This window comes from Oncorhynchus mykiss, chromosome 18 (assembly GCF_013265735.2).
Source record: "Oncorhynchus mykiss isolate Arlee chromosome 18, USDA_OmykA_1.1, whole genome shotgun sequence".
NCBI lineage: Eukaryota > Metazoa > Chordata > Actinopteri > Salmoniformes > Salmonidae > Oncorhynchus > Oncorhynchus mykiss.
In genome coordinates, this window is record NC_048582.1 from 5,135,191 (window position 1) to 5,160,787 (window position 25,597).

Sequence of the window (25,597 nt, forward strand, 5' to 3'; positions counted from 1 at the left end):
GGTTTGCCAACTACTACCGGAGGTTTATCCGGGGCTTTGGTAAGGAGCAGCTCCCATTACCTCACTGCTGAAGGGGGGACCACTGCGTTTGCAGTGGTCGGCTGAGGCGGACAGGGCTTTTGGTCACCTCGGCTCCCGTGCTGGCTCATCCGGATACCTCTTTGGCGTTCATAGTGGAGGTGGACGCGGGTCCGAGGCTGGGTTAGGACACGTGCTCTCTCAGAGCTCAGGTATGCCACCAAAGCGCCGCCCCTGTGCCTTCTTTTCGAAGAAGCTCAGCCCGGCGGAGTGAAACTATGACGAGGGGGACCGGGAGCGGTTGGCTGTCGTCAAGACCTTGAAGGCGTGGAGACATTGGCTTGAGGGGGCTAAACACCCTTTACTCATCTGGACTGACCACCGCAATCTGGAATAGATCCGGGCGGCGAGGAGACTGAACCCTCGCCAGGCAAGGTGGGCCATATTCTTTACCCATTTTGTTTTCACCCTGTCCTACAGACCAGGTTCCTGGAACGCTAAGGCAGACGCACTGTCCCGGATGTATGACACGGAGGAGCGGTCCATGGATAACACTCCCATACTCCCGGCCTCTTGCCTGGTGGCACCAGTAGTGTGGGAGTTGTACGCGGACATCGAGCGGGTGTTACGTGCAAGCCCACTCCTCCCAGTGTCCAGCTGGGCATCTGTACGTTCCGTCTGCTGTTCCGCGACCGTTTGATCTATTGGGCCCACACGTCACCCTCCTCTGGTCATCCGGGTATCGAATGGACAGTGCGTTGTCTCAGTGGGAAGTACTGGTGGTCCACCTTGGCTAAGGACGTGAGGGTTTATGCTTCCTCCTGCTCGGTGTGCGCCCAGTGCAAGGCTCCTAGGCACATGCCCAGAGGGAAGTTACCCTTACCCATTCCACAACGGCCGTGGCCGCACCGGTCGGTGGACTTCCTAACGGATCTTCCTCCCTCACAGGGGAACACCACGATCCTGGCCGTTGTGGATCGGTTTTCTAAGTCCTGCCGTCTCATCCCTTTGCCCGGTCTCCCTACCGGCCCTACAGACTGCGGAGGCCCTGTTCACACACGTCTTCCGGCACCACGGGGTGCCTGAGGACATAGTATCTGATCGAGGTCCCCAGTTCACATCAAGGGTCTGGAGGGCGTTCATGGAACGTCTGGGGTTCTCGGTCAGCCTTACATCAGGTTTTCACCCCGAGAGTAATGGGCAGGTGGAAAGCGTGAACCAGGATGTGGGTAGGTTTTTACGGTCCTATTGCCAGGACTGGCCGGGGGAGTGGGCAGTGTTCATACCATGGGCAGAGATGGCCCAAAACTCGCTCCGCCACTGGACCTCTCCCCCTTCCAGTGCGTACTGGGGTACCAGTCGGTTCTGGCACCTAGGCATCAGAGCCAGATCGTGGTTCCTGCGGTGGATGACTGGTTTAGGCGCTCGTAGGAGACATGGGACGCCGCTCATGTACACCTTTAGTGGGCCGGGAGGCGTCAGAAGACTGGTGCAGACCGTAGCGGTGACTCTCGACCCTTCACCTGCCCCTCCACCTGCCCTGCCGGAAGCTGGGCCCGTGGTTTGTGGGGCCATTCAAAGTCCTGAGGAGACTGAACAAGGTTTGTTACAGGTTACAGCTTCCCCCCGATTGCCATATTAACCCCTTGTTCCATGCGTCTCTCCTCAGGCCGGTAGTGGCTGGTCCATCGCCGATCCACTTTTCATTTTCCATTTGTTTTGTCTTTGTTTTTTTCACACCTGGTTTCAATTCCCCCATTATAGATTCCGTATTTAACCCTCTGTTTCACACATGTATGTGTGCGTGTTTGTTCTATGTTGAAGACTTTATCTGACAGCTGATATTTTGTTGCCGGGCTTTGTATGACCGCCCGTTTATTCGTGGTACCGGTATATTTCATGGACGGTTGTATTGTTTCTATACCCATATTTTTTTGTGTATTAAATACCTTGTCCACGCATCTCAACTCTCCTGCATCTGACTCCTTTTCACCAGTTACCCAAAGCCTTGACAGGAACATGAGCGCAAACAGTAGACATTTGAGGTGCCGGTTCTCAGCTCCAGTGAGCTCCTGTCCAAGTCAAGCACTGATCTTATTTCAATGGATCAGGTAGCTAAGCATTGACAACAAAACATTAATTCATTCATATCACACAAAGTACACACTTTAAAATTAGTCTACACAAAGTAAGTGCACTTCAACTAAAGTAGATTTCCCCAATTCACATAAATGGCAAAAAAACATTTAGTACAACGTTAGTTAACCTGGTCTTCACTGTATTATTTTAATCAAAAACCAATTGTGTTTCCCGTTCACACCATAGTAACATTTATAGATAAAGATAGAAGCAACTGAAGGTGTCTGACTATTAGTACACATGTAGAAAACTAATGATCATTACATTAAGCTTCAAAACTGGAGTGTGACCATGAAATGGTCTCTCTGCACCAGCACTGAAGTCTGTTGGAGCAGACAGAGTGGACAGCTCCATTTTACCAGCTCGTGAATTTGACACAAAATGAATAACATGCTAAACAAACTCAGAAAGCTCAAATACTTGTATTCTTTATTAAAACTACATTGAGGAAATTATGTACATTTATTCAGACAAACCAAAAGCTTCTAGCTATGTGACTTGTAAAATAGTTGATCACAATCATTCGGTTCCACACAAAAATAAAATATCAAACCTTTACCAAACGTGATAATACCTTAACGGGATTACAACCCTAAAAAGTTAATGGGATCGATATGACAACAGCGGAATGGATCCCAGCCTGCGACCCAAAACAACGACGTCGTAAAAGAGGCAAACGAAGCGGTATTCTGGTCAGGCTCCGGAGACGGGTACATCGCACACCACTCCCTAGTATACTACTCGCTAATGTCCAGTCTCTTGACAACAAGGTTGATGAAATCCGAGCAAGGGTAGCATTCCAGAGAGACATCAGAGACTGTAACGTTTTTTTGCTACGTGGAAACATGGCTCACTACAGAGATGCTAACGGAATCGGTGCAGCCAGCTGGTTTCTTCACGCATCGCGCCGACAGAAACAAACATCTTTCTGGTAAGAAGAGGAGCGGGGGCGTATGCCTTATGATTAAAGAGACGTGGTGTGATCACAACAACATACAGGTACTCAAGTCCTTCTGTTCACCTGACTAATCGCTGCAGCTGTTCATAGTCCATCGGTAAATAGCCCACCCAATTTACCTACCTCATCCCCATATTGTTTTTATTTATTTACTTTTTTGCACACCAGTATCTCTACCTGCACATGACCATCTGATCATTTTTCACTCCAGTGTTAATCTGCAAAATTGTAATTATTCGCCTACCTCCTCATGCCTTTTGCACACAATGTATATAGACTCTTTTTTTTCTACTGTGTTATTGACTTTTCTACTGTGTTATTAACTCTGTTGCTGTCTGTTCACACTGCTATGCTTTATCTTGGCCAGGTCGCAGTTGTAAATGAGAACTTGTTCTCAACTAGCCTACCTTAAATAAAGGTGAAATAAAAAAATAAAAAAATAAAATGAGAATTCCTCACAATCAAATGTCGACCGCATTATCTACCAAGGGAATTCTCTTCGATTATAATCACAGCCGTATATATTCCCCCCCAAGCAGACACATCGATGGCCCTGAACAAACTTTATTTGACTCTTTGCAAACTTGAAACCACATATCCTGAGGCTGCATTCATTGTAGCTGGGGATTTTAACAAGGCTAATCTGAAAACAAGACTCCCTAAATTGTATCAGCATATCGATTGCGCAACCAGGGCTGGTAAAAACCTGGGATCATTGCTATTCTAACTTCCGCGACGCATATAAGGCCCTCCCCTGCCCTCCTTTCGGGAAAAACTGACCACGACTCCATTTTGTTGCTCTATAGACAGAAACTAAAACAAGAAGCTCCCGCGCTCAGGTCTGTTCAACGCTGGTCCGACCAATCTGATTCCACGCTTCAAGACTGCTTCGATCACGTGGACTGGGATATGTTCCGCATTGCTTCCAACAACAACATTGACGAATACGCTGATTCGGTGAGCGGGTATATTAGAAAGTGCATTGACAATGTCGTTCCCATAGCAACGGTTAAAACATTCCCAAACCAGAAACCGTGGATTGATGGCAGCATCCGCGTGAAACTGAAACCACTGCTTTTAACCAGGGCAAGGTGACCGGAAACATGACCGAATACAAACAGTGTAGCTATTCCCCCCGCAAGGCAATCAAACAAGCTAAGCGTCAGTATAGAGACAAAGTAGAGTCACAATTCAACGGCTCGGACACAAGAGGTATGTGGCAGGGTCTACAGTCAATCACGGATTACAAAAAGAAAACCAGCCCTGTCATGGACCAGGATGTCTTGCTCCCCGACAGACTAAATAACTTTTTTGCCCGCTTTGAGGACAATACAGTGCCACTGACACGGCCCGCAACCAAAACCTGCTGACACTCCTTCACTGCAGCCGATGTGAGTAAAACATTTAAACGTGTTAACCCTCGCAAGGCTGCAGGCCCAGACGGCATCCCCAGCCGCGTCCTCAGAGCATGCGCAGACCAGCTGGCTGGTGTGTTTACGGACATATTCAATCCATCCTTAACCCAGTCTGCTGTTGCCACATGCTTCAAGAGGGTCACCATTGTCCCGGTTCCCAAGAAAGCTAAGGTAACTGAGCTAAACGACTATTGCCCCGTAGCACTCACTTCCGTCATCATGAAGTGCTTTGAGAGACTAGTCAAGGACCATATCACCTCCACCCTACCTGACACCCTAGATCCACTCCAATTTGCTTACCGCCCAAATAGGTCCAAATAGGCCCTAACCCATCTGGACAAGAGGAATACCTATGTGAGAATGCTGTTCATCAACTTCAGCTCAGCATTTAACACCATAGTACCCTCCAAACTCGTCATCAAGCTCGAGACCCTGGGTCTCGACCCCGCCCTGTGCAACTGGGTACAGGACTTCCTGATGGGCCGCCCCCAGGTGGTGAGGGTAGGTAACAACATCTCCACCCCACTGATCCTCAACACTGGTGCCCCTCAAGGGTGCGTTCTGAGCCCTCTCCTGTACTCCCTGTTCACCCACGACTGCGTGGCCATGCACGCCTCCAACTCAATCATCAAGTTTGCGGACGACACTACAGTGGTAGGCTTGATTACCAACAACAACGAGACGGCCTACAGGGAGGAGGTGAGGGCCCTTGGAGTGTGATGTCAGGAAAATAACCTCACACTCAACATCAACAAAACAAAGGAGATGATTGTGGACTTCAGGAAACAGCAGAGGGAGCACCCCCCTATCCACATCGATGGGACAGTAGTGGAGAGGGTAGTAAGTTTTAAGTTATTCAGCGTACACATCACGGACAAACTGAATTGGTCCACCCACACAGACAGCGTCGTGAAGAAGGCGCAGCAGCGCCTCTTCAACCTCAGGAAGCTGAAGAAATTCGGCTTGTCACCAAAAGCACTCACAAACTTCGACAGATGCACAATCGAGAGCATCCTGTCGGGCTGTATCACCGCCTGGTACGGCAACTGCTCCGCCCACAACCATAAGGCTCTCCAGAGGGTAGTGAGGTCTGCACAATACATCACCGGGGGCACCTAGGACACCTACACCACCCGATGTCACAGGAAGACCATAAAGATCATCAAGGACAACAACCACCCGAGCCACTGCCTGTTCACCCCGCTATCATCCAGAAGGCGAGGTCAGTTCAGGTGCATCAAAGCAGGGACTGAGAGACTGAAAAACAGCTTCTATTTCAAGGCCATCAGACTGTTAAACAACCACCACTAACATTGAGTGGCTGCTGCCAACACACTGACTCAACTCCAGCCACTTTAATAATGGGAATTGATGGAAATGTATGTAAAATATATCACTAGCCACTTTAAACAATGCTACTTAATATAATGTTTACATACCCTACATTACTCATCTCATATGTATATGTACAGTGGGGCAAAAAAGTATTTAGTCAGCCACCAATTGTGCAAGTTCTCCCACTTAAAAATATGAGAGAGGCCTGTAATTTTCATCATAGGTACACTTCAACTATGACAGACAAAATGAGAAGAAAACATTTTAGAAAATCACATTGTAGGATTTTTAATGACTTTATTTGCAAATTCTTTTGAAATTTGACCCTAATAACCCAGACCTGTATGTTCAAGGCACCTTGTATCATTGCCTGGAGGAATGTGCTGAGATACAAATGTTTTGGAGCTCAGTACTGCGCTATTTCTCTGAGATGACCTCTACCCCAATACCACTAATCCATAAGCTATGCCTCCTAAATCTTTACCCAGAGAATATCTCTTTACATAGGAGGGAAAATTTAAAAAATGGTTGACCTCGGTCTATTACAAGCTAGACGTTCAATTGCTTTCCACTGGAAGTATGCAAGTTCCCTCTCACTTGGTCATTGGTAAAAATAATTAACATCAAGCCTGGCTCTTGAAAAATGTACTTATATAGTGAAAAAGAAAGCCCCAGAGTGTCATAATATTTGGGATCTGTTTAATGAGTTTTTGCAAACTGATGATATTGTAGAAGCATTGGAACTGTAAATCTGTATATTCTCTATATTTTATGTGAATATTGGCTCTAGTTGAAGAGTAATCTGCATTATCTACAACTGTATATTCTCTATATTTTATGTGAATATTGACTCTAGTTGAAGAGTAATCTGCATTATCTACAACTGTATATTCTCTATATTTTATGTGAATATTGGCTCTAGTTGAAGAGTAATCTACATTATCTACAACTGTATATTCTCTATATTTTATGTGAATATGGGCTCTAGTTGAAGAGTAATCTGCATTATCTACAACTGTATATTCTCTATATTTTATGTGAATATGGGCTCTAGTTGAAGAGTAATCTGCATTATCTACAACTGTATATTCTCTATATTTTATGTGAATATTGGCTCTAGTTGAAGAGTAATCTGCATTATCTACAACTGTATATTCTCTATATTTTATGTGAATATTGGCTCTAGTTGAAGAGTAATCTGCATTATCTACAACTGTATATTCTCTATATTTTATGTGAATATTGACTCTAGTTGAAGAGTAATCTACATTATCTACAACTGTATATTCTCTATATTTTATGTGAATATTGACTCTAGTTGAAGAGTAATCTGCATTATCTACAACTGTATATTCTCTATATTTTATGTGAATATTGGCTCTAGTTGAAGAGTAATCTGCATTATCTACAACTGTATATTCTCTATATTTTATGTGAATATTGGCTCTAGTTGAAGAGTAATCTACATTATCTACAACTGTATATTCTCTATATTTTATGTGAATATTGACTCTAGTTGAAGAGTAAGCTACATTATCTACAACTGTATATTCTCTATATTTTATGTGAATATTGACTCTAGTTGAAGAGTAATCTACATTATCTACAACTGTATATTCTCTATATTTTATGTGAATATTGGCTCTAGTTGAAGAGTAATCTACATTATCTACAACTGTATATTCTCTATATTTTATGTGAATATTGACTCTAGTTGAAGAGTAATCTGCATTATCTACAACTGTATATTCTCTATATTTTATGTGAATATTGGCTCTAGTTGAAGAGTAATCTGCATTATCTACAACTGTATATTCTCTATATTTTATGTGAATATTGGCTCTAGTTGAAGAGTAATCTGCATTATCTACAACTGTATATTCTCTATATTTTATGTGAATATTGACTCTAGTTGAAGAGTAATCTACATTATCTACAACTGTATATTCTCTATATTTTATGTGAATATTGGCTCTAGTTGAAGAGTAATCTGCATTATCTACAACTGTATATTCTCTATATTTTATGTGAATATTGACTCTAGTTGAAGAGTAATCTGCATTATCTACAACTGTATATTCTCTATATTTTATGTGAATATTGGCTCTAGTTGAAGAGTAATCTACATTATCTACAACTGTATATTCTCTATATTTTATGTGAATATTGGCTCTAGTTGAAGAGTAATCTACATTATCTACAACTGTATATTCTCTATATTTTATGTGAATATTGACTCTAGTTGAAGAGTAATCTACATTATCTACAACTGTATATTATGCTTTATTTATTTATATTATTGGATTTCTTTATGTTTGGTTGTTATGTTTTCATCTCTCTTTGGGTTGGGGGGGTGAAAAGAGAAAATACAATTGTATTTATGTAATTGTTCTACTTGGAACTAATAAATATATGTGTTTAAAAAAAAAGAATGATGATGTCACTGTGTTCTTGGGGACCTTCAACGCTTCAAGGGGCTGGAAGCACTGCATCTCATGAAAACATTTATAAAAAACTATTTTTTCTTTGTCATTATGGGGTATTGTGTGTAGATTGATGAATGATTTTTTATTTATTTAATCCATTTTAGAAATGTGGGAAAAGTCAAGGGGTCTAAATACTTTCTGAATGGGAGAGGGGATACCTAGTCAGTTGTACAACTGAATGCATTCAACTGAAAAGTGTCTTCCGCAACCCAAATCAAATCAAATATATTTATAAAGCCCTTCTTAAATCAGCTGATATCGCAAAGTGCTGTACAGAAACCCAGCTTAAAATCCCCAAACAGCAAGTAATGCAGCCCCTCTGAATCAGAGAGGTGCGGGGGGCTGCCATAATGGACATCCACGTCTTTGGAACTGTGGGTGCCTCACTCAGGGGAAAAAATACATATTTTTACTTTGTCAGCTCAGGGATTCGATCCAGCAAACTTTAGGTTACTGGCCCCAACGCTCTAACCACTAGGCTACCTGTAAGTATTCATATAAATAGGCTGTGCAATGCAAAAGGGGAATACAAATATTCTAAAAGTATCTCAAGGTTCGTTTCATAGAACTTTAAAACACTGGCAGTTTGTCTACTTCACCTCTTTAGTCTCCTCTCTGATCACTCCAGACAGCCCAGTGAATAAAACAAATGCTGACAATACTGGTGTCAAACCATGAAAGTCTCAGTAGCATGAAATAACATCTACCTTCTCATTGAAACAGTTCATCATGAAACAGTTCTACTGCAACTTTTCATACACAGTGGGAAGTTGGAATGAAAAACAAACTTAGTTAGTTAGAACCTGCTCTTACCATGAGAAACAGATGTTCCAATCTTCTCCTCCTCTTCTTCTTCATCTTTAATGTTGACATTCAGCTCCAGTGTTGGACTGCAGTCTTCCAGCTTCACTGATGCCATCTCTGGATCCTGCAGTGCCAACTGGGCTCCACTGTCACAATCAGGACCCAGTGACTGTAGGTTTGGACTCAGTGTGGAAGGAGAGAGGCAGGCTGGGTTTGTCCTCACTGTTGACGTTACCGACCTCAGACTTAATCTGAGTCGGCCTGTAGTAATAAAGAGAACCGGATACAAAAGTTAGTCTTGACAGTTCTGGCACTTTCTTTATTCTCTAATAATATTGTTTATATTTAGGTTCAGGAACTCCACAATACTGTTGAACTAATATTCTATAAGAGGAACATGAGCTCAAACAGTAGAAATTTGAGGTGCCGGTACTCAGCTCTGATGAGCTCCTGTCCAAGTCAAGAACTGATCTCATTTCAATAGATCTGGTAACTAAGCATTGACAACAAAACATTAATTAATTCACATTAGACACAAAGTACATGCTTTAAATTAAGCCACACAACTTAAATGAACTTAATCTATAGTAGATCTCCTGAATTTACATAAACGCATAAATTACAATAAAACATTCAGTACAAGTTTGCAGTATGTTTTAGGCAGCACTAAGTACTATTTTCCTGAATAATAGTGTCTTCACCGTATTTTAGCAACATTGCTTTAGTCGAATGCACCTGGGTCAATGGAAACCTGCCTAATGATGTCTGAGTGATTGGTTCAGATTTGTTCAGGTCTAATGTTTGGGCCAAATTTAAAAAATGACATCCAAAAGATGTCGACGTCGGTCCGTCCTTTCTAGGGTCTTACAGTGTCGGCCTGCAATGGAAGGTTATGAACATCCATCCATGTTGTAGGCAGTTGCATTGGCTGGTTCCTGTGATTAATAAATGTGTCTATTTAAGCACTGAATAGACCCATCAGCTACCCAACTCTATCAGGAGTTATCCTGAGCTGATTTGCAATGAGAATCAATGTGTTTAACACAGTGGGAAATGTAGAAGTATCATTTTTTTTGCTATGATCATCTCGTCCAAAATGTACAGAGAAACTTGAAACCACTGATGATCATGACAATTTAGCTGACGGGGTCCAACTCCCGGACAACAGAGGTTTCAGAGTCCTGCAATAGAGCTGAGATGCTAATATTTGTGTAAACTCTACATAGTTGTGTTCTGTGGGTGTCACTGAGTAGGCTGAACAATCCATAGGTAAGACTGTAGAGTGCAATATGAATGTCCAACACAAACAAAAGACCCTCCATACTCAACTGGTAGACTGTAACTGAACGGGGTCAATACGGACCCCGGGTCCCCCAAAAATATACATAATAATACTGTTTGGTTGGGCTTCAACCCCTGGTATCATATAAACACACAGAAATTGAAATGTGTAGAATTGCAGGAAACTTGCTCTAAAACAGCCCAAAAATACATATTGGCCCCATCACAAAATGTGTAGAGTTGTGGGATATTACCTTTAAAACTGCTAAATGCTCTCTCCACCAACAAGAGGGTTGTGGGATATTACCTCTAAAACTGCTAAATGCTCTCTCCACCAACAAGAGGGTTGTGGGATATTACCTCTAAAACTGCTAAATGCTCTCTCCACCAACAAGAGGGTTGTGGGATATTACCTCTAAAACTGCTAAATGCTTTCTCCACCAACAAGAGGGTTGTGGGATATTACCTCTAAAACTGCTAAATGCTCTCTCCACCAACAAGAGGGTTGTGGTATATTACCTCTAAAACTGCTAAATGCTCTCTCCACCAACAAGAGGGTTGTGGGATATTACCTCTAAAACTGCTAAATGCTTTCTCCACCAACAAGAGGGTTGTGGGATATTACCTCTAAAACTGCTAAATGCTCTCTCCACCAACAAGAGGGTTGTGGGATATTACCGTTAAAACTGCTAAATGCTCTCTCCACCAACAAGAGGGTTGTGGGATATTACCTCTAAAACTGCTAAATGCTCTCTCCACCAACAAGAGGGTTGTGGGATATTACCTCTAAAACTGCTAAATGCTTTCTCCACCAACAAGAGGGTTGTGGTATATTACCTTTAAAACTGCTAAATGCTCTTTCCACCAACAAGAGGGTTGTGGGATATTACCTCTAAAACTGCTAAATGCTTTCTCCACCAACAAGAGGGTTGTGGGATATTACCTTTAAAACTGCTAAATGCTCTCTCCACCAACAAGAGGGTTGTGGGATATTACCTCTAAAACTGCTAAATGCTTTCTCCACCAACAAGAGGGTTGTGGTATATTACCTCTAAAACTGCTAAATGCTTTCTCCACCAACAAGAGGGTTGTGGGATATTACCTCTAAAACTGCTAAATGCTCTCTCCACCAACAAGAGGGTTGTGGTATATTACCTTTAAAACTGCTAAATGCTCTCTCCACCAACAAGAGGGTTGTGGGATATTACCTCTAAAACTGCTAAATGCTTTCTCCACCAACAAGAGGGTTGTGGGATATTACCTTTAAAACTGCTAAATGCTCTCTCCACCAACAAGAGGGTTGTGGGATATTACCTTTAAAACTGCTAAATGCTCTCTCCACCAACAAGAGGGTTGTGAACAGTTTGGGGTCATATGGGTTGCAAGTTAGGGATTTGTTACCATGGCAATAAATGACAATATCCATCTGGACCTTTGCCAACTAGGAAATGTGTGTGACCGGACCTTCTCAAATAGTACTGGAGAACCCCTGTAATAGACTGACTGGGAAGGTGATTTTTCAGACAAAGTCCTGCAATAATTTGATTTGATAAGAGCTAAGAAGCTTAATATGTGTGTTAACTCTTAGTAATCGTTTTCTGTGGGTGTCACCCGTTTCCTGGGTGCACAAACCAACCCGTTCTATAAGTATATATAAAAATGTCCCCAATGCAATTATATAGTCTAATACATCCACAGTGGGATTATAACAGTTTTGTTGTTTATTTTCAAACTAAATAATTATTGTAATTCATTTTTAATTAAGTAACATTGCAACCATGTTTGGCGTTATCTAGTCCAAATATGACTTGATTCCATTAATTTGTATCAGTTTGCATTACTTTCAAATCAGGGTGAACCGAAAATTCTACGTTTGAGGCTAATCGTTATTGTAGCTAGCTTCACGTAGGTGGAGGACGGAGACGTTGGCCACATTCAGATAGAAATGTATCATGTAGAACAAACATGCTTCTGATTCTTAGGAATCATGTCAGTTCTATTCAAACATTTCTATCTGCAACTTTCCACAACTTTTTTGTACAGAACATCCCCAGGCGAAACTCACTGAGTATGAACCTGGAAATCCTCACAATTTTAAACGTGTGGTGGACACCTCGCCATGTGCTCGTAAAATATTTTTTTTATCACGTTCTTCGCTCACTCGGGTGGACAGAAAAATAAGACAAAACCTTTCCCAAACATTATTTTATTTTTATTTAACTAGGCAAGTCAGTTAAGAAAAATCCTTACAGCCTTGTTCAGGAGCAGAGGGCCAAATTTTTACTTAGTCGGCTCTGGGATTCGAATAGAAACCTATTTTATATATTTACTGTCCCAACGCTCTAACCACTAGGCTACCTGCCGCCCCAACAGCTTGACGGATGTGTTATCTAACATGTTATTACGTCATTTCGATATTAGGCAGTTTAAACGTGCTGTTACATACCTGTAGAAATAACGAGAAAGGGAAAGCACAGTTCGGGCGTTTTCTTTATTATGAAGAATGGTGAGCGCCAAACCGGAACTTCCTGTCCCCCACCACCACAGTGCAACAGGGACATCTATTGGACTGATGGACTAACTTCAGCTAAAGCATGTAAAATATAAAAGTGAACTTGATTAGCTACACAAGTAATCCTTGGTTTTAAAAAAACGAAAGGGGTGTCTGTTTTAGTGTCTAAGTTTTTCAACCCATAACATATTCATCGTAGATGATCTCTGTGGAAGGCCAAGAAGATCATCAAGAACCTCAGCTACCCGAGACACGGCCTGTTCACCCTGCCACCATCTTGAAGGCTGAGACAGTACAGGTGCATCAAAGCTGGGACAGAGAGAATGAAACTGCTTCTATCTCCTGGCCTTAAGACACAATGTCCCATTGTGTACTGGTGTCTTGACATGTACTGAGTAAATCTATAAACATGTATTATTTTGAATTCCACGAATTAAACAAAAGCATTATATTTACTGTAAAGATAACCCCCCATAACTACAATGATTCAGGAGATCAATAAAGTTGCAGTACTCTAGCAGGTCTCACAGCTGCTTATGCTGACAAAACATTTTAGAGAATAGGTCAGATTTAGCTTTGTGATGCTCAAATCAAATCACATTTTATTGGTCACATACTCATGGTTAGCAGATTTTAATGTGAGTGTAGTGAAATGCTTGTGCTTCTAGTTCCGACAGTGCAGTGTAATCTAACAATTCCCCAACAACTACCTAATACACACAAATCTAAAGGGGTGAATGAGAATATGTACATATAAGTATATGGTTGAGCAATGGCCGAGCGACATAGGCAAGGTGCAATAGATGGTATAAAATACAGTATATACATGAGGTATGAGTAATGTAAGATATGTTAACACGATTAAAGTGGCATTGTTTAAAGTGACTAGTGATCCATTTATTAAAGTGTCCAGTGATTGGGGCTCAATGTAGGCAGCAGCTTCACTAAGTTAGTAATTGCTGTTTAGCTGACTGATGAGATAGAAGCTGTTTTTCAGCTGTTTTTCAGTCTCCCTGTCCCTGCTATGATGCACATGTACTGACCTCACCTTCTGGATGATCGCGGTGTGAACAGGCAGTTGCTCGGGTGGTTGTTGTCCTTGATTATCTTTTTGGCCTTCCTGTGACATCGGGTGGTGTAGGTGTCCTGGAGGGCAGGTAGTTTGCCCCTGGTGTTGCGTTGTGCAAACCTCACCATTCTCTGGAGAGCCTTGCGGTTGATGGCGGTGCAGTTGCCGTAGCAGGCTGTGATACAGCCCGACAGGATGCTCGATTGTGGTGACAAGCCAAATTTCTTCAGCCTCCTGAAGTTGAAGAGGCGCTGTTGCGCCTTCTTCACCACACTGTCTGTGTGGGTGGACCATTTCAGTTTGTCTGTGATGTATCGGCCCAGGAACTTAAAACTTTAATTTCAACTTCCTGTCTTGTTCAGCTTCAGAAAAACAGTAAATATGTCACTTGAAACATAGTTTTTTGTAATTCATTACGCAAAAGAGAAGAGTTTGACCAGTACAAATTCATATACCACCCTGCGTACCACCCTGCGTACCACTGCTGGCTTGCTTCTGAAGCTAAGCAGGGTTGGTCCTGGTCAGTCCTTGGATGGGAGACCAGATGCTGCTGGAAGTGGTGTTGGAGGGCCAGTAGGAGGCACTCTTTCAACTGGTCTAAAAAATATCCCAATGCCCCAGGGCAGTGATTGGGGACACTGCCCTGTGTAGGGTGCTGTCTCTCGGATGGGATGTTAAACGGGTGTTCTGACTCTCTGAGGTCATTAAAGATCCCATGGCACTTATCGTAAGAGTAGGGGTGTTAACCCCGGTGTCCTGGCTAAATTCCCAATCTGACCCTCAAACCATCACGGTCACCTAATAATTCCCAGTTTACAATTGGCTCATTCATCCCCTGTAACTATTCCCCAGGTTGTTGCTGCAAATGAGAACATGTTCTCAGTCAACTTACCTGGTAAAATAACAGATAAATAAAATAAAAAAAGAAATATACAGACTTCATGTTTCATTGGCAGATCAATTTAGTCAGCTTGAATGTGGTTTTCCAAACACATTTATTATCAATGACTAAAATAACAAATCTAGTTTAGAAAATACAATTTAATAAACACATGTAGTCAGTCATTCCATAGCCTGTTTATAATTAAAGAAACAGTAATTTAGTAGTAAAAACATTATCCCAAACTAGTGGTGAAAACTGATCATCACAACATCTCTATCTGATACATGTTGTGTCTACCAACACCTTAATTGGGGAGGCCAGGCTGATGGTAATGGTTGGAATGGTATCAAATACATCAAACACATGGTTTCAATGGTTTCCAGGTGTTTGATGCCGTTCCATTCGCTCCTTTCCAGCCATTATTATGAACCGTCCTCCTCTCAGCAGCCTCCATTGAGATCATATCTATTTCAATGAATAACAATGCAACTGTCTACACTTCACTTCCATGGCTTTGTGAAGTCCAGAAAACTTATGCTGAATGCTGGTTGGGCCAAGTGTGATTGTTCTGGGTGTGTAACATACCTCAACAGTTTGAACACAATAGGAATCAATTGAATGCCCGTGGTCAAGTGGTTGTTGCTAAATTGAGAAGGTTTTGAGCGAAGGCTGTTCTACTATACATAAAAGTGTAGGTTAACAGCAAAGATAAACCAATATCACAATATGCCTTGCTCATATCTATATCAAACAAAATCAATATCATATCTAATTATCTATATTGGTTCTCACCACAAATTGTTTCATTGTGAGTTCAACCTTAAGGGCAAATCCAAGTTAATATATTTTCAATAGAAGCTAACAAAACACAGCACAACTGACAAGGTGCCAACTGGGCACAAAATGGTTGAATCAACGGTATTTCAACATAATTTATCAACGTATTGTGACGTGGAATGTATGTGTAGAACACTGTACATTGGATTTGCAAAAGCTGTTGTTTTGAGGTTCAACCACAGGATTATGGCATCATGTTAACCAATTTTCAACATAGTGAAACCTTGTATAAATAGGTTGAATATATGTTGAATTTGTACCTTTGAAACAACATTAGATCTTCAACCTTATATCCACTATCAGAAAAGACAAAAGGCTGGCCAGCACCTTCTAGTGGAGAGTTGATTAATCTACAGCTATCCTTTTGGTCTGTCATCCACGGTGGACAAATTTTAATGAGTAGGTGAGATGATATCACTTTACCTGAGGCAAAGCAAAACACGTGATTGGCTGTTCAAATACAGCTCAACAGACAGTAATATTGATTGATTTAATTAGTGATTTTTCAGACTTTGTTGATTACATCTGCCAATAACTCACCCCCAGACTGTTTTTCTGGTCACTCAATGACATTCAAGATTGGTGCCTCAAACTCCCTCCCCCTCTCTCGACTTGATAACACCTGTTCAACTCCCGAATGCGGGACTTGGTGGTTCACTATGAGCAGATTAATACACAGGAAGTAGAAACTTCTCGATTCTACCAGTGAAATGAAAATGTGCTAGTTCTAGCTTGTGGTTAGGATAATTTTGATGTTTATTACAAAAAACGTAATGTTGTTAATAAACTAATGACTATATGCCACGGTAGAGCCAGGGTGAAATTCCCCTTTAAACTGTAGTTGTTACATTTCTTCAATGCAGGATTCCACATGCAGGAGTTAGTCTGTAGCGGGGTGTGTCTGGATTTGGGGAGGGAAATATGGCGAGGCGGAAGTGCTGTTAGATTCTGATGGCTTGCGGTTGAGTAAAGTTGGTAAGAATGAATGGAAAAAGGTGACAATGAAAAATGGAACAAAAATACAACAAGTTGTAAACTAACTTTTTTTTGGAGTGCGATTCGTCAACAATTATGTATTTTTGGGAGATCATTTGAGGTCAGGGAGATGGTAAAGGAGGCATTACGGAAGGTAGAGTCAGTCAGAGTGACCAGTAGTGGTTTTGGTATGATTTCATGTGTCTCAGAAGAGCAGAAGGAGAGAGCATTGTTTTTTGGAGCAGGGTACCGATAAAAGGGTGTTATATCTGGAGTTTCGCTGAAAGAGTGAAGAGTGTCTGCCTATGTTGTGAAAATATTCAGTCAATAATATTTCTCACATACACATTTCTCGCCTGCGAGTTCAAATAGACTTTTATTACAGAGTAATATCAGCCTTGCTGGTTCATGAAAACAACTAACTTTCCAGCCTTGGCACACACTCTTTCTATAGTTTTCATCTTTACTTCACACACATAGAAACTCCTCTTTATGTTAATGATTAGCCCCTCTGGCATTGAGCCACCATTATCTTTTTGCCTTGCACTAATTTTAGTTTGGTTTCATATTAGGGATGGAAACATTAGAGCCATAGCAATGGTTAATAAATAAACAGTCATGGTCACTCCCCAGACAGGTGCATGTCTAATGGGGTATAATGACCCAGACACACATATATATATATATATGTATAGTGCACTCATCCAGCTGACGACTACAAAATGTATAATGGACACATATGTACTGGTAGATTTCCAATATCTACTGATGTGATGCTGGGATATGTATGATACGCATTGAGAGCTATTGTGAATAAACCACTGCAGTTATGCCATTGATAAAATAATGGCCATGTATCAAGTGTGTGCCAACGGAATATTTTTGGTATTTATTAGGATCCCCATTAAACGCTGCAAAAGTATCAGAATTGTTCACTTCTCTCATTGACTTGTCAAACCAAGGCTTGGTCTGCTTCACAAGCGTTATCTGAGGTCTCGCGTTGTTACGTCTCTGGGGTGAGAAACTGGTTGTGGGGGAACAGGAAGTTCCGCGCAGGCGCGCTTTGTTCTTCACAATAAAGGACACGGCAGAATTGTGCAGTCTAGACGACAACTTCTGTGTCCGTTTCAAATATATTACTACTGGTATGTAATAGCACGTTATAATATCGAAAAAACATGTCATAACATGCTAGGTAACAACTACGTCAAGGTATTATCACGTTTGATGAAGGTTTTATGTGCTATTTTTGTGTCAAACCGCGTGAGTGAACGTGGTCACTTTTTTTTTACAAGTCACATAGTTTGGGTTAGTCTGAGTGGATGTATATCATTTTCTCAAGGTAATTTCATAAAGGGTCAAACTATTTGAGATTTCCGGGTTCGTTTTACATGTCGTTTTTGGTTTTGTGTAAAATTCACGAGATGGTAAAATGGCGGTTCCTGCTCGGTCTGCATCAACGCACATCAGTACAGGCACTGAGGGTGCAGCAAGAGAGACACAATTTTACGGTTGCACTACTGTTTTGGAGTTAAATGTAATGATTATCAGTTTTCTACATGTGTACTAATATTCAGAGACATTCAGTTGTCTATCTATAAATGTTACTATGGTGTGAAAGGAAATACTATTGGTTTTTTTGATTGGAATAATACAGGGAAGACCAGGTTATTCAGGAAAATAGTACATAGTGCTGCCTGAAACATACTGCAACCTTGTACTGAATGTTTTTTGAGGCATTTATGTGACTTCAGGAAATCTACTATAGATTAAGTGCATTTAAGTTGTGTAATTTAAGTAATATAAAGTCTATACTTTGTCTTATGTGAATTAATTAATGTTTTGTCAATGCTTAGTTACCAGATCTATTGAAATGAGATCAGTGCTTGTCTTGGACAGCAGCTCACCAGAGCTGAGTACCAGCACCTCAAATGTTTACTGTTTGAGCTCATGTTCCTCTTATAGAATATTAGCTCAACAGTATTGTGTAGCTCCTGCACCTAAATATAAATCATATTTTTATATAATAAAGAAAGTCTTGACAGTTCTGGGACTAACTTTTGTGTCCGTTTCTCTTTATTACTACAGACCGACTCAGATTAAGTCTGAGGCCGGTAACATCAACAGTGAAGACAAACCCAGCCTGCCTCTCTCCTTCCACACTGTGTCCAAACCTACAGTCACTGGGTCCTGATTGTGACAGTGGAGCCCAGTTTGCACTGCAGGATCCAGAGATGGCATCAGTGAAGCTGGAAGACTGCAGTCAAACACTGGAGCTGAATGTCAACATTAAAGATGAAGAAGAGGAGGAGAAGATTGAGAAATCTGTTTCTCATGGTAAGCACAAGTTTGCCAAAAACAACACAGAGTTACACATGGGATAGACAAACGTACGTCAATAACACAATAGAACAGTCTATATGCTGTGTGTGCAAATGTAGTAAGATTAGGGAGGTAAGGCAATAAATAGGCCGTAGTGGCGAAATAATTACAACTTAGCATTAACACTGGAGTGATAGATGTGCAAGTAGAGATACTGGGGTGCAAAAGAGGAAAAATAAATAAAAATATGGTGATGGGGTAGTTGGGTATTTACAGATGGGCTGTGATCGGTAAGCTGCTCTGACAGCTGATGCTTAAAGTTAGTGAGGGAGATATGTCTCCAGCCTCAGTGATTTTTGAGACCTGGGAGGACAGGCGGCCTAATGAGGAGTTGGCTTTGGGGATGACCAGTGAAATATGCCTGCTGGATCGCTTGCTACGGGTGGGTGTTGCTATGGTGACCAGTGAGCAGAGATAAGGCGGGGCTTTACCTAGCAAAGACTTATAGATGACCTGAAGCCAGTGGGTTTGGGGACCAATATGAAGCGAGGACCAGCCAACGAGAGCATACAGGTCGCAGTGGTGGGTAGTATATGGGGCTTTGGTGACAAAACAGATGACACTGTGATAGACTACATCCAATTTGCTGAGTAGAGCGTTGGAGGCTATTTTGTAAATTACATTGCCGAAGTCAAGGATGGGTAGGATAGTCAGTTTTACGGGGGTATGTTATGCAGCATGAGTGAAGTAGGCTTTGTTGCAAAATAGGAAGCCGATTCTAGATTTAATTTTGGTTTGGAGATGCTTAATGTGAGTTTACAGTCTAACCAGGCACCTAGGTATTTGTAGGTGTCCACATATTCTAAGTCAGAACCGTCCAGAGTAGTGATTCTGGACGGGCGGGCAGGTGTGGGCAGTGATCTGTTGAAGAGCATACATTTAGTTTTACTTGCATTTAAGAGCAGTTGGAGGCCACGGAAGGAGAGTTGTGTCTCATTGAAGCTCGCCTGGAGGTTAGTTAACACAGTGTCCAAAGAAGGGCCAGAAATATACAGAATGGTATCATCTGCGTAGAGGTGGATCAGAGAATCACCAGCAGCAAGAGCTACATCATTGATATATACAGAGAAAAGAGTCGGCCCGAGAATTGAACCCTTTGGCACCCCCATAGAGACTGCCAGAGGACCGGACAACAGGCCCTCCGATTTGACACACTGAACTCTATTGGAGAAGTAGTTGGTGAACCAGGCGAGGCAGTGATTTGAGAAACCAAGGCTGTTGAGTCTGCCGATAAGGATACTGTGATTGACAGAGTCGAAAGCCTTGGCCAGGTCGATGAAGACGGCTGCACAGTACTGTCTTTTATCGATGACGGTTATGATATTGTTTAGGACCCTGAGCGTGGCTGAGGTGCATCCATGACAAACTCGGAAACCAGATTGTGGAGAAGGTACGGTGGGATTCTAAATGGTCGGTGATCTGTTTGTTAACTTGGCTTTTGAAGACTTTAGAAAGGCAGGGCAGGATTTCACGATGAACTGTTTCAATGAGAAGGTAGATGTTATTTCATGCTACTGACACTTGCATGGTTTGACACCAGTATTGCCAGCATTTGTTTTATTCACTGGTCTATCTGGAGTGATCAGAGAGGAGACTAAAGAAGTGAAGTAGACAAACTGCCAGTGTTTTAAAGTTCTATGAAGTGAGTCTGTGTAGTTTCTAACCCTTGTGATAGTGAGTGGAGGATGATATAGCTCATAATTTTCATAACTTATGAGGTACTTTTAGAATAGTTTTATTCCCCATTGTATTGCACAGCCTACTGATATGAATACATACAGTACCAGACTACTGATATGAATACATACAGTACCAGACTACTGATATGAATACATACAGTACCAGACTACTGATATGAATACGTACAGTACCAGCCTACTGATATGAATACGTACAGTACCAGACTACTGATATGAATACGTACAGTACCAGCCTACTGAAATGAATACGTACAGTACCAGCCTACTGATATGAATACGTACAGTACCAGCCTACTGATATGAATACACACAGTACCAGCCTACTGAAATGAATATGTACAGTACCAGCCTACTGATATGAATACGTACAGTACCAGCCTACTGATATGAATACGTACAGTACCAGCCTACTGATATGAATACGTACAGTACCAGCCTACTGATATGAATACTTACAGTACCAGACTACTGATATGAATACATACAGTACCAGCCTACTGATATGAATACGTACAGTACCAGCCTACTGATATGAATACGTACACTACCAGCCTACTGATATGAATACGTACAGTGCATTCGGAAAGTATTCAGACCCCTTGATTTTTTCCCACATTTTGTTACGTTACAGCCTTATTTTAAAATTGATTAAATGAAAAATGTTCCTCATCAATCTACACACAATACCCCATAATGACATCACAATACCCCATAATGACATCACAATACCCCATAATGAGATCACAATACCCCATAATGACAAAGCAAACGCAGGTTTTTAGAAATGTTTAAACATTTATAAAAAAAAATAAAAAAATGGATACCTTATTTACATAAGTATTCAGACTCTTTGCTATGAGACTTAACATTGAGCTCAGGTGCATCTTGTTTCCATTGATCATCGTTGAGATGTTTCTACAACTTGATTGTTGTCAACCTGTGGTAAATTCAATTGATTGGACATGATTTGGAAAGGTACACACCTGTCTATATAAGGTCCCACATTTGACAGTGCATGTCAGAGCAAAAACCAATCACATGGTCGAAGGAATTGTCCATAGAGCTCCATGAAAGGAAAAATTCACAAGGTGGTAAAATGGCGGCCCCCACTCGGTCTGTGTCAACAGACTTCAGTGCAGGCAGTGTGGATGCAGCAGAGAGACAATTTTACGGTTGCTCTACTGTTTTTGAAGTTTAATGTATTGATTATCGGTTTACTACATGTATAATAATATGGACACATTCAGTTTGTCTTTATCTATAAACGTTACTGTGGTGTGAACAGGAAATACAATAGTTTTTTTGAAGTAAAAGAGTGAATACAAGGTTATCAATTAAAATGTCACATAGTGATGCCTAAAACAAACTGTAACCTTGTACTAAATGGTTTGAGTCTTTTATGCATTTATCTACTACAGGTTAAGTTTTAGCTCAAAAGTATTATGAAGCTCCTGCACCTAAATATAAACAGTACCGGCACCCAAAATGAGTATCGGCAACTATTTCAGTCCAAGTCGAGCACTGAATTAGATAATTGAACAAAATATATATATATATTTAAGAAAGGATAAAGAATAAAGACCTTGCCAAAACTGTCAAGAAAATAACTTTTGTGTCTGTTTCTCTTATACTATTTGCAGACTCAGGTATGAGGTCGATAACATCAACAGTGAAGACAAACCCAGCCCTCCTCTCTCCTTCCACACTGAGTCCAAACCTACAGTCACTGGGTCCTGATTGTGACAGTGGAGCCCATTTTGCACTGCAGGATCCAGAGATGGCATCAGTGAAGCTGGAAGACTGCAGTCAAACACTGGAGCTGAATGTCAACATTAAAGATGAAGAAGAGGAGGAGAAGATTGGGACATCTGTTTCTCATGGTAAGAGCAGGTTCTATCTAACTAAGTTTGTTGTTCATTCCAACTTCCCACTGTGTATGAAAAGTTGCAGTAGAACTGTTTCATGATGAACTGTTTCAATGAGAAGGTAGATGTTATTTCATGCTACTGACACTTGCATGGTTTGACACCAGTATTGCCAGCATTTGTTTTATTCACTGGGCTGTCTGGAGTGTTCAGTGAGTAGACTGAAGTGTAGTAAAACTGACAGTGTTTTTAAATTCTATGAAGTGAGTCTGTGTAGTTTCTAATCCTTGTGATAGTGAGTGGAGGATGATATGGCTCATCATTTTCATGACTTATGAGATAGTTTAGTGGTTAGAGAGATGGGCCAGTAATCGAAAGGTTGCTGGATCGAATCCCTAAGCTGACAAGGTAAAAATAAACTCGGCAAAATAAGAGACGTCCTCTTACAGTCAACTGCGTTTATTTTCAGCAAACTTCACGTGTAAATATTTGTATGTAAAATAACAAGATTCAACAACTGAGACATAAACTGAACAAGTTCCACAGACATGTGACTAACAGAAATAGAATAATGTGTCCCTAAACAAAGAGGGGGGGGGTCAAAATCAAAAGTAACAGTCGGTATCTGGTGTGGCCACCAGCTGCATTAAGTCCCGCAGTGCATCTCCTCATGGACTGCACCAGATTTGCCAGTTCTTGCTGTGAGATGTTACCCCGCTCTTCCACCAAGGCACCTGCAAGATCCCGGACATTTCCTGGGGGAATGGCCCTATCCCTCACCCTCCGATCCTACAGGTCCCAGACCTGCTCAATGGGATTGAGATCCGGGCTCTTCGCTGGCCATGGCAAAACACTGACATTCCTGTCTAGCAGGTGTGATGTTCGGATGTATCGATCCTGTTCGGGTGTTGTGGTTGTGGTCTATTCCAAAGGCCAAAATCAACATCCTCACGAATTCTATGCAAATGAGATGTGTGCCGGAGGAGGCAGCGGCAGCTACCAATTTCTCCAGTGCTTAATGTGTAAATTGGGAGGTGCTGGAACCAAAACTGAGCCCGAGAGTGTTGACCTGCGGGTGTCTGAGGTACCAGAACACGTTAAATAAAATACCTTTATAATATAGCATTATCATGGCTTTTGCGAACTGGCAAATTATACTTGTTTTATTTTAGTAAACTCGGCAAGTCAGTTAAGAACAAATTCTTATTTACAGTGACGGCCTACCCGTACCAAACCTGGGCCAATTGTGCGCCGCCCTATGGGAATGCCAATCACGGCCAGATGTGATACAGACTGGATACGAACCAGGGACTGTTGTGATGCGGTGCCTTAGACCGCTGTGCCACTGGGGAGCAGTGGTGTTGAGCCGCTTACAGAAGTTGCACACATGGAGTACATTTATTGTAGCCTGGAGTCCTGGGAAAATGTGGCCTTTTATAAACAGATTTCATGCAGTTCTACATCATTTTAGATGACTGGAGACTTTTGAATAATATTTTTTAATACCTCACAGATGACCAAAATGACAGGCTACTTTGACACTGACAAACTGAGAATCTGAGGTCAATATAAACGACCGTGTCTCTAATCCATCAATAGCCTAGGCCAGGTGTGAGGAGAAACACATTGTACAATATGAGGGGGAAGTTATAGTCCTAAACAAGCTTTCCAGTTTCACTGACTCACCCAATGATGTGCAGCTCACTCACCGGACAAAAGCTTATCTCTCTTGCTTTACCTTGTAAAAACAATGCTGTTTGATCAATAGTCCTATTTGGAAGTTGATAACTTGTTAACACACAGACAGATTCGTATTTTCTTTTCAGCAGGATCCATTTACTTTACAACCTGTGTTTTCCAGTGATTGGATTATAAATATTGCTAAAGGCCTGTTTTGGCTGCTTGCTGTTCACTGACAGATTTGACACATGTTCCTGACTGTAGAAATGCCTTGTGATTTGGCTACCCACAATCCACAGCTGGACTAATTTATTTAAATTAGCTATTGATCCTCTGTGGATAAATACTCCTGGTGTAGTTTTGGGAATTATTTCATTTCTTTCTGAACAGACTGCAGAGTGCTGCAGCACCTCAACACACTTCCCACAGCTATTATTCTATTAGGAAATACACGAACAAGTGCAATGCCGGAGAGATGAGTTTCCGGCTCATGTCTATAACAACACAGAGAGGGAGAGAGATCATAGAAAGTGAATCTCATTTTAGTTCTGTGAGAGATACAGGCGTGCTTCTCTCTCACCACAGCAATGGCCACGCCTTGGTCTAAATAGGCTACAATGTTGCACAAACCATAAACCTGGTTCGGCCCAACATCAATACATTCTTAGAACATCAGGCACGTTTTCACATTACGTTTTTTAGAGGGCTGATAATTACAGAGGAATCCAAATGTAATTACTCTTGATTGCTTTTATGCAGATTTTTTGCGTGATGAAATACTTTTTCATGTCACAAGAGGTAGGCTACCTGATCCTGGCAAATGGGTTCCGGAACGAAAGACTACAAAACTGAGAGGTGCCGGAAGATCTGGCTCAAATTAAGCAAATTAAGTTCTCATATAATGAGGTAGGGCCATCCCAAGGATCCCTGAATGCAACAACGGTTGCACCAAACCAAGATAGACCACAGCCAGTTGTTTCCAATGGGAACAGATGAGTTATAGTGGGCAGTGCCAAGCACGAGCTAGTACTGAATGTTTTTGTTATTTATGAGAATTTGGGAAATTTACTATGGATTCACTTAGCCTAATCACGTAGCCTAATTTATAGCGTGTACTTTGTCTAATGTGAGTTAATTCATGTTTTGTTGTCAATCCTTAGCTACCAGATCTATTGAACTGAGATCAGTCCTCAGCTCACCGGAGCTGAGTATCTGCACCTATTTCAGTCCAAGTCAAGCACTGAATTAGATAATAGAA

General features: G+C 41.5%; 3 protein-coding genes across 12 annotated transcripts in view; 1 reads left to right on the forward strand and 2 right to left on the reverse strand.

The window, feature by feature from the left end:
* LOC110528894 (oocyte zinc finger protein XlCOF6-like) overlaps window positions 1-25,597 on the reverse strand; it is a 680,129-nt gene that overhangs the window by 323,128 nt on the left and 331,404 nt on the right. The window lies entirely within an intron of this gene.
* The window catches only part of LOC110514545 (zinc finger protein 883-like), a 98,722-nt gene that overhangs the window by 45,451 nt on the left and 27,674 nt on the right, over window positions 1-25,597 (reverse strand). The window contains exon 3 of one of the 3 annotated variants that reach the window (XM_036951261.1): window positions 23,097-23,099. The exons of the other annotated variants lie outside the window; for them this stretch is intronic. Coding sequence (XP_036807156.1) covers window positions 23,097-23,099 — 3 coding nt within the window. The remainder of the gene's footprint in view (window positions 1-23,096; window positions 23,100-25,597) is intronic. 3 annotated transcript variants of the gene reach the window in all.
* Window positions 17,739-25,597, forward strand: part of LOC110510710 (zinc finger protein 883-like) — a 586,683-nt gene continuing 578,824 nt past the window's right edge. For 2 of the 8 annotated variants that reach the window (XM_036951173.1, XM_036951171.1), the window contains exons 1-3: window positions 17,762-18,054; window positions 18,801-19,049; window positions 22,435-22,673. In XM_036951173.1, coding sequence (XP_036807068.1) covers window positions 17,901-18,054; window positions 18,801-19,049; window positions 22,435-22,673 — 642 coding nt within the window. In that variant the 5' untranslated portion in view covers window positions 17,762-17,900. The other 6 variants (XM_036951168.1, XM_036951165.1, XM_036951166.1 and 3 more) reach the window with 6 other exon arrangements.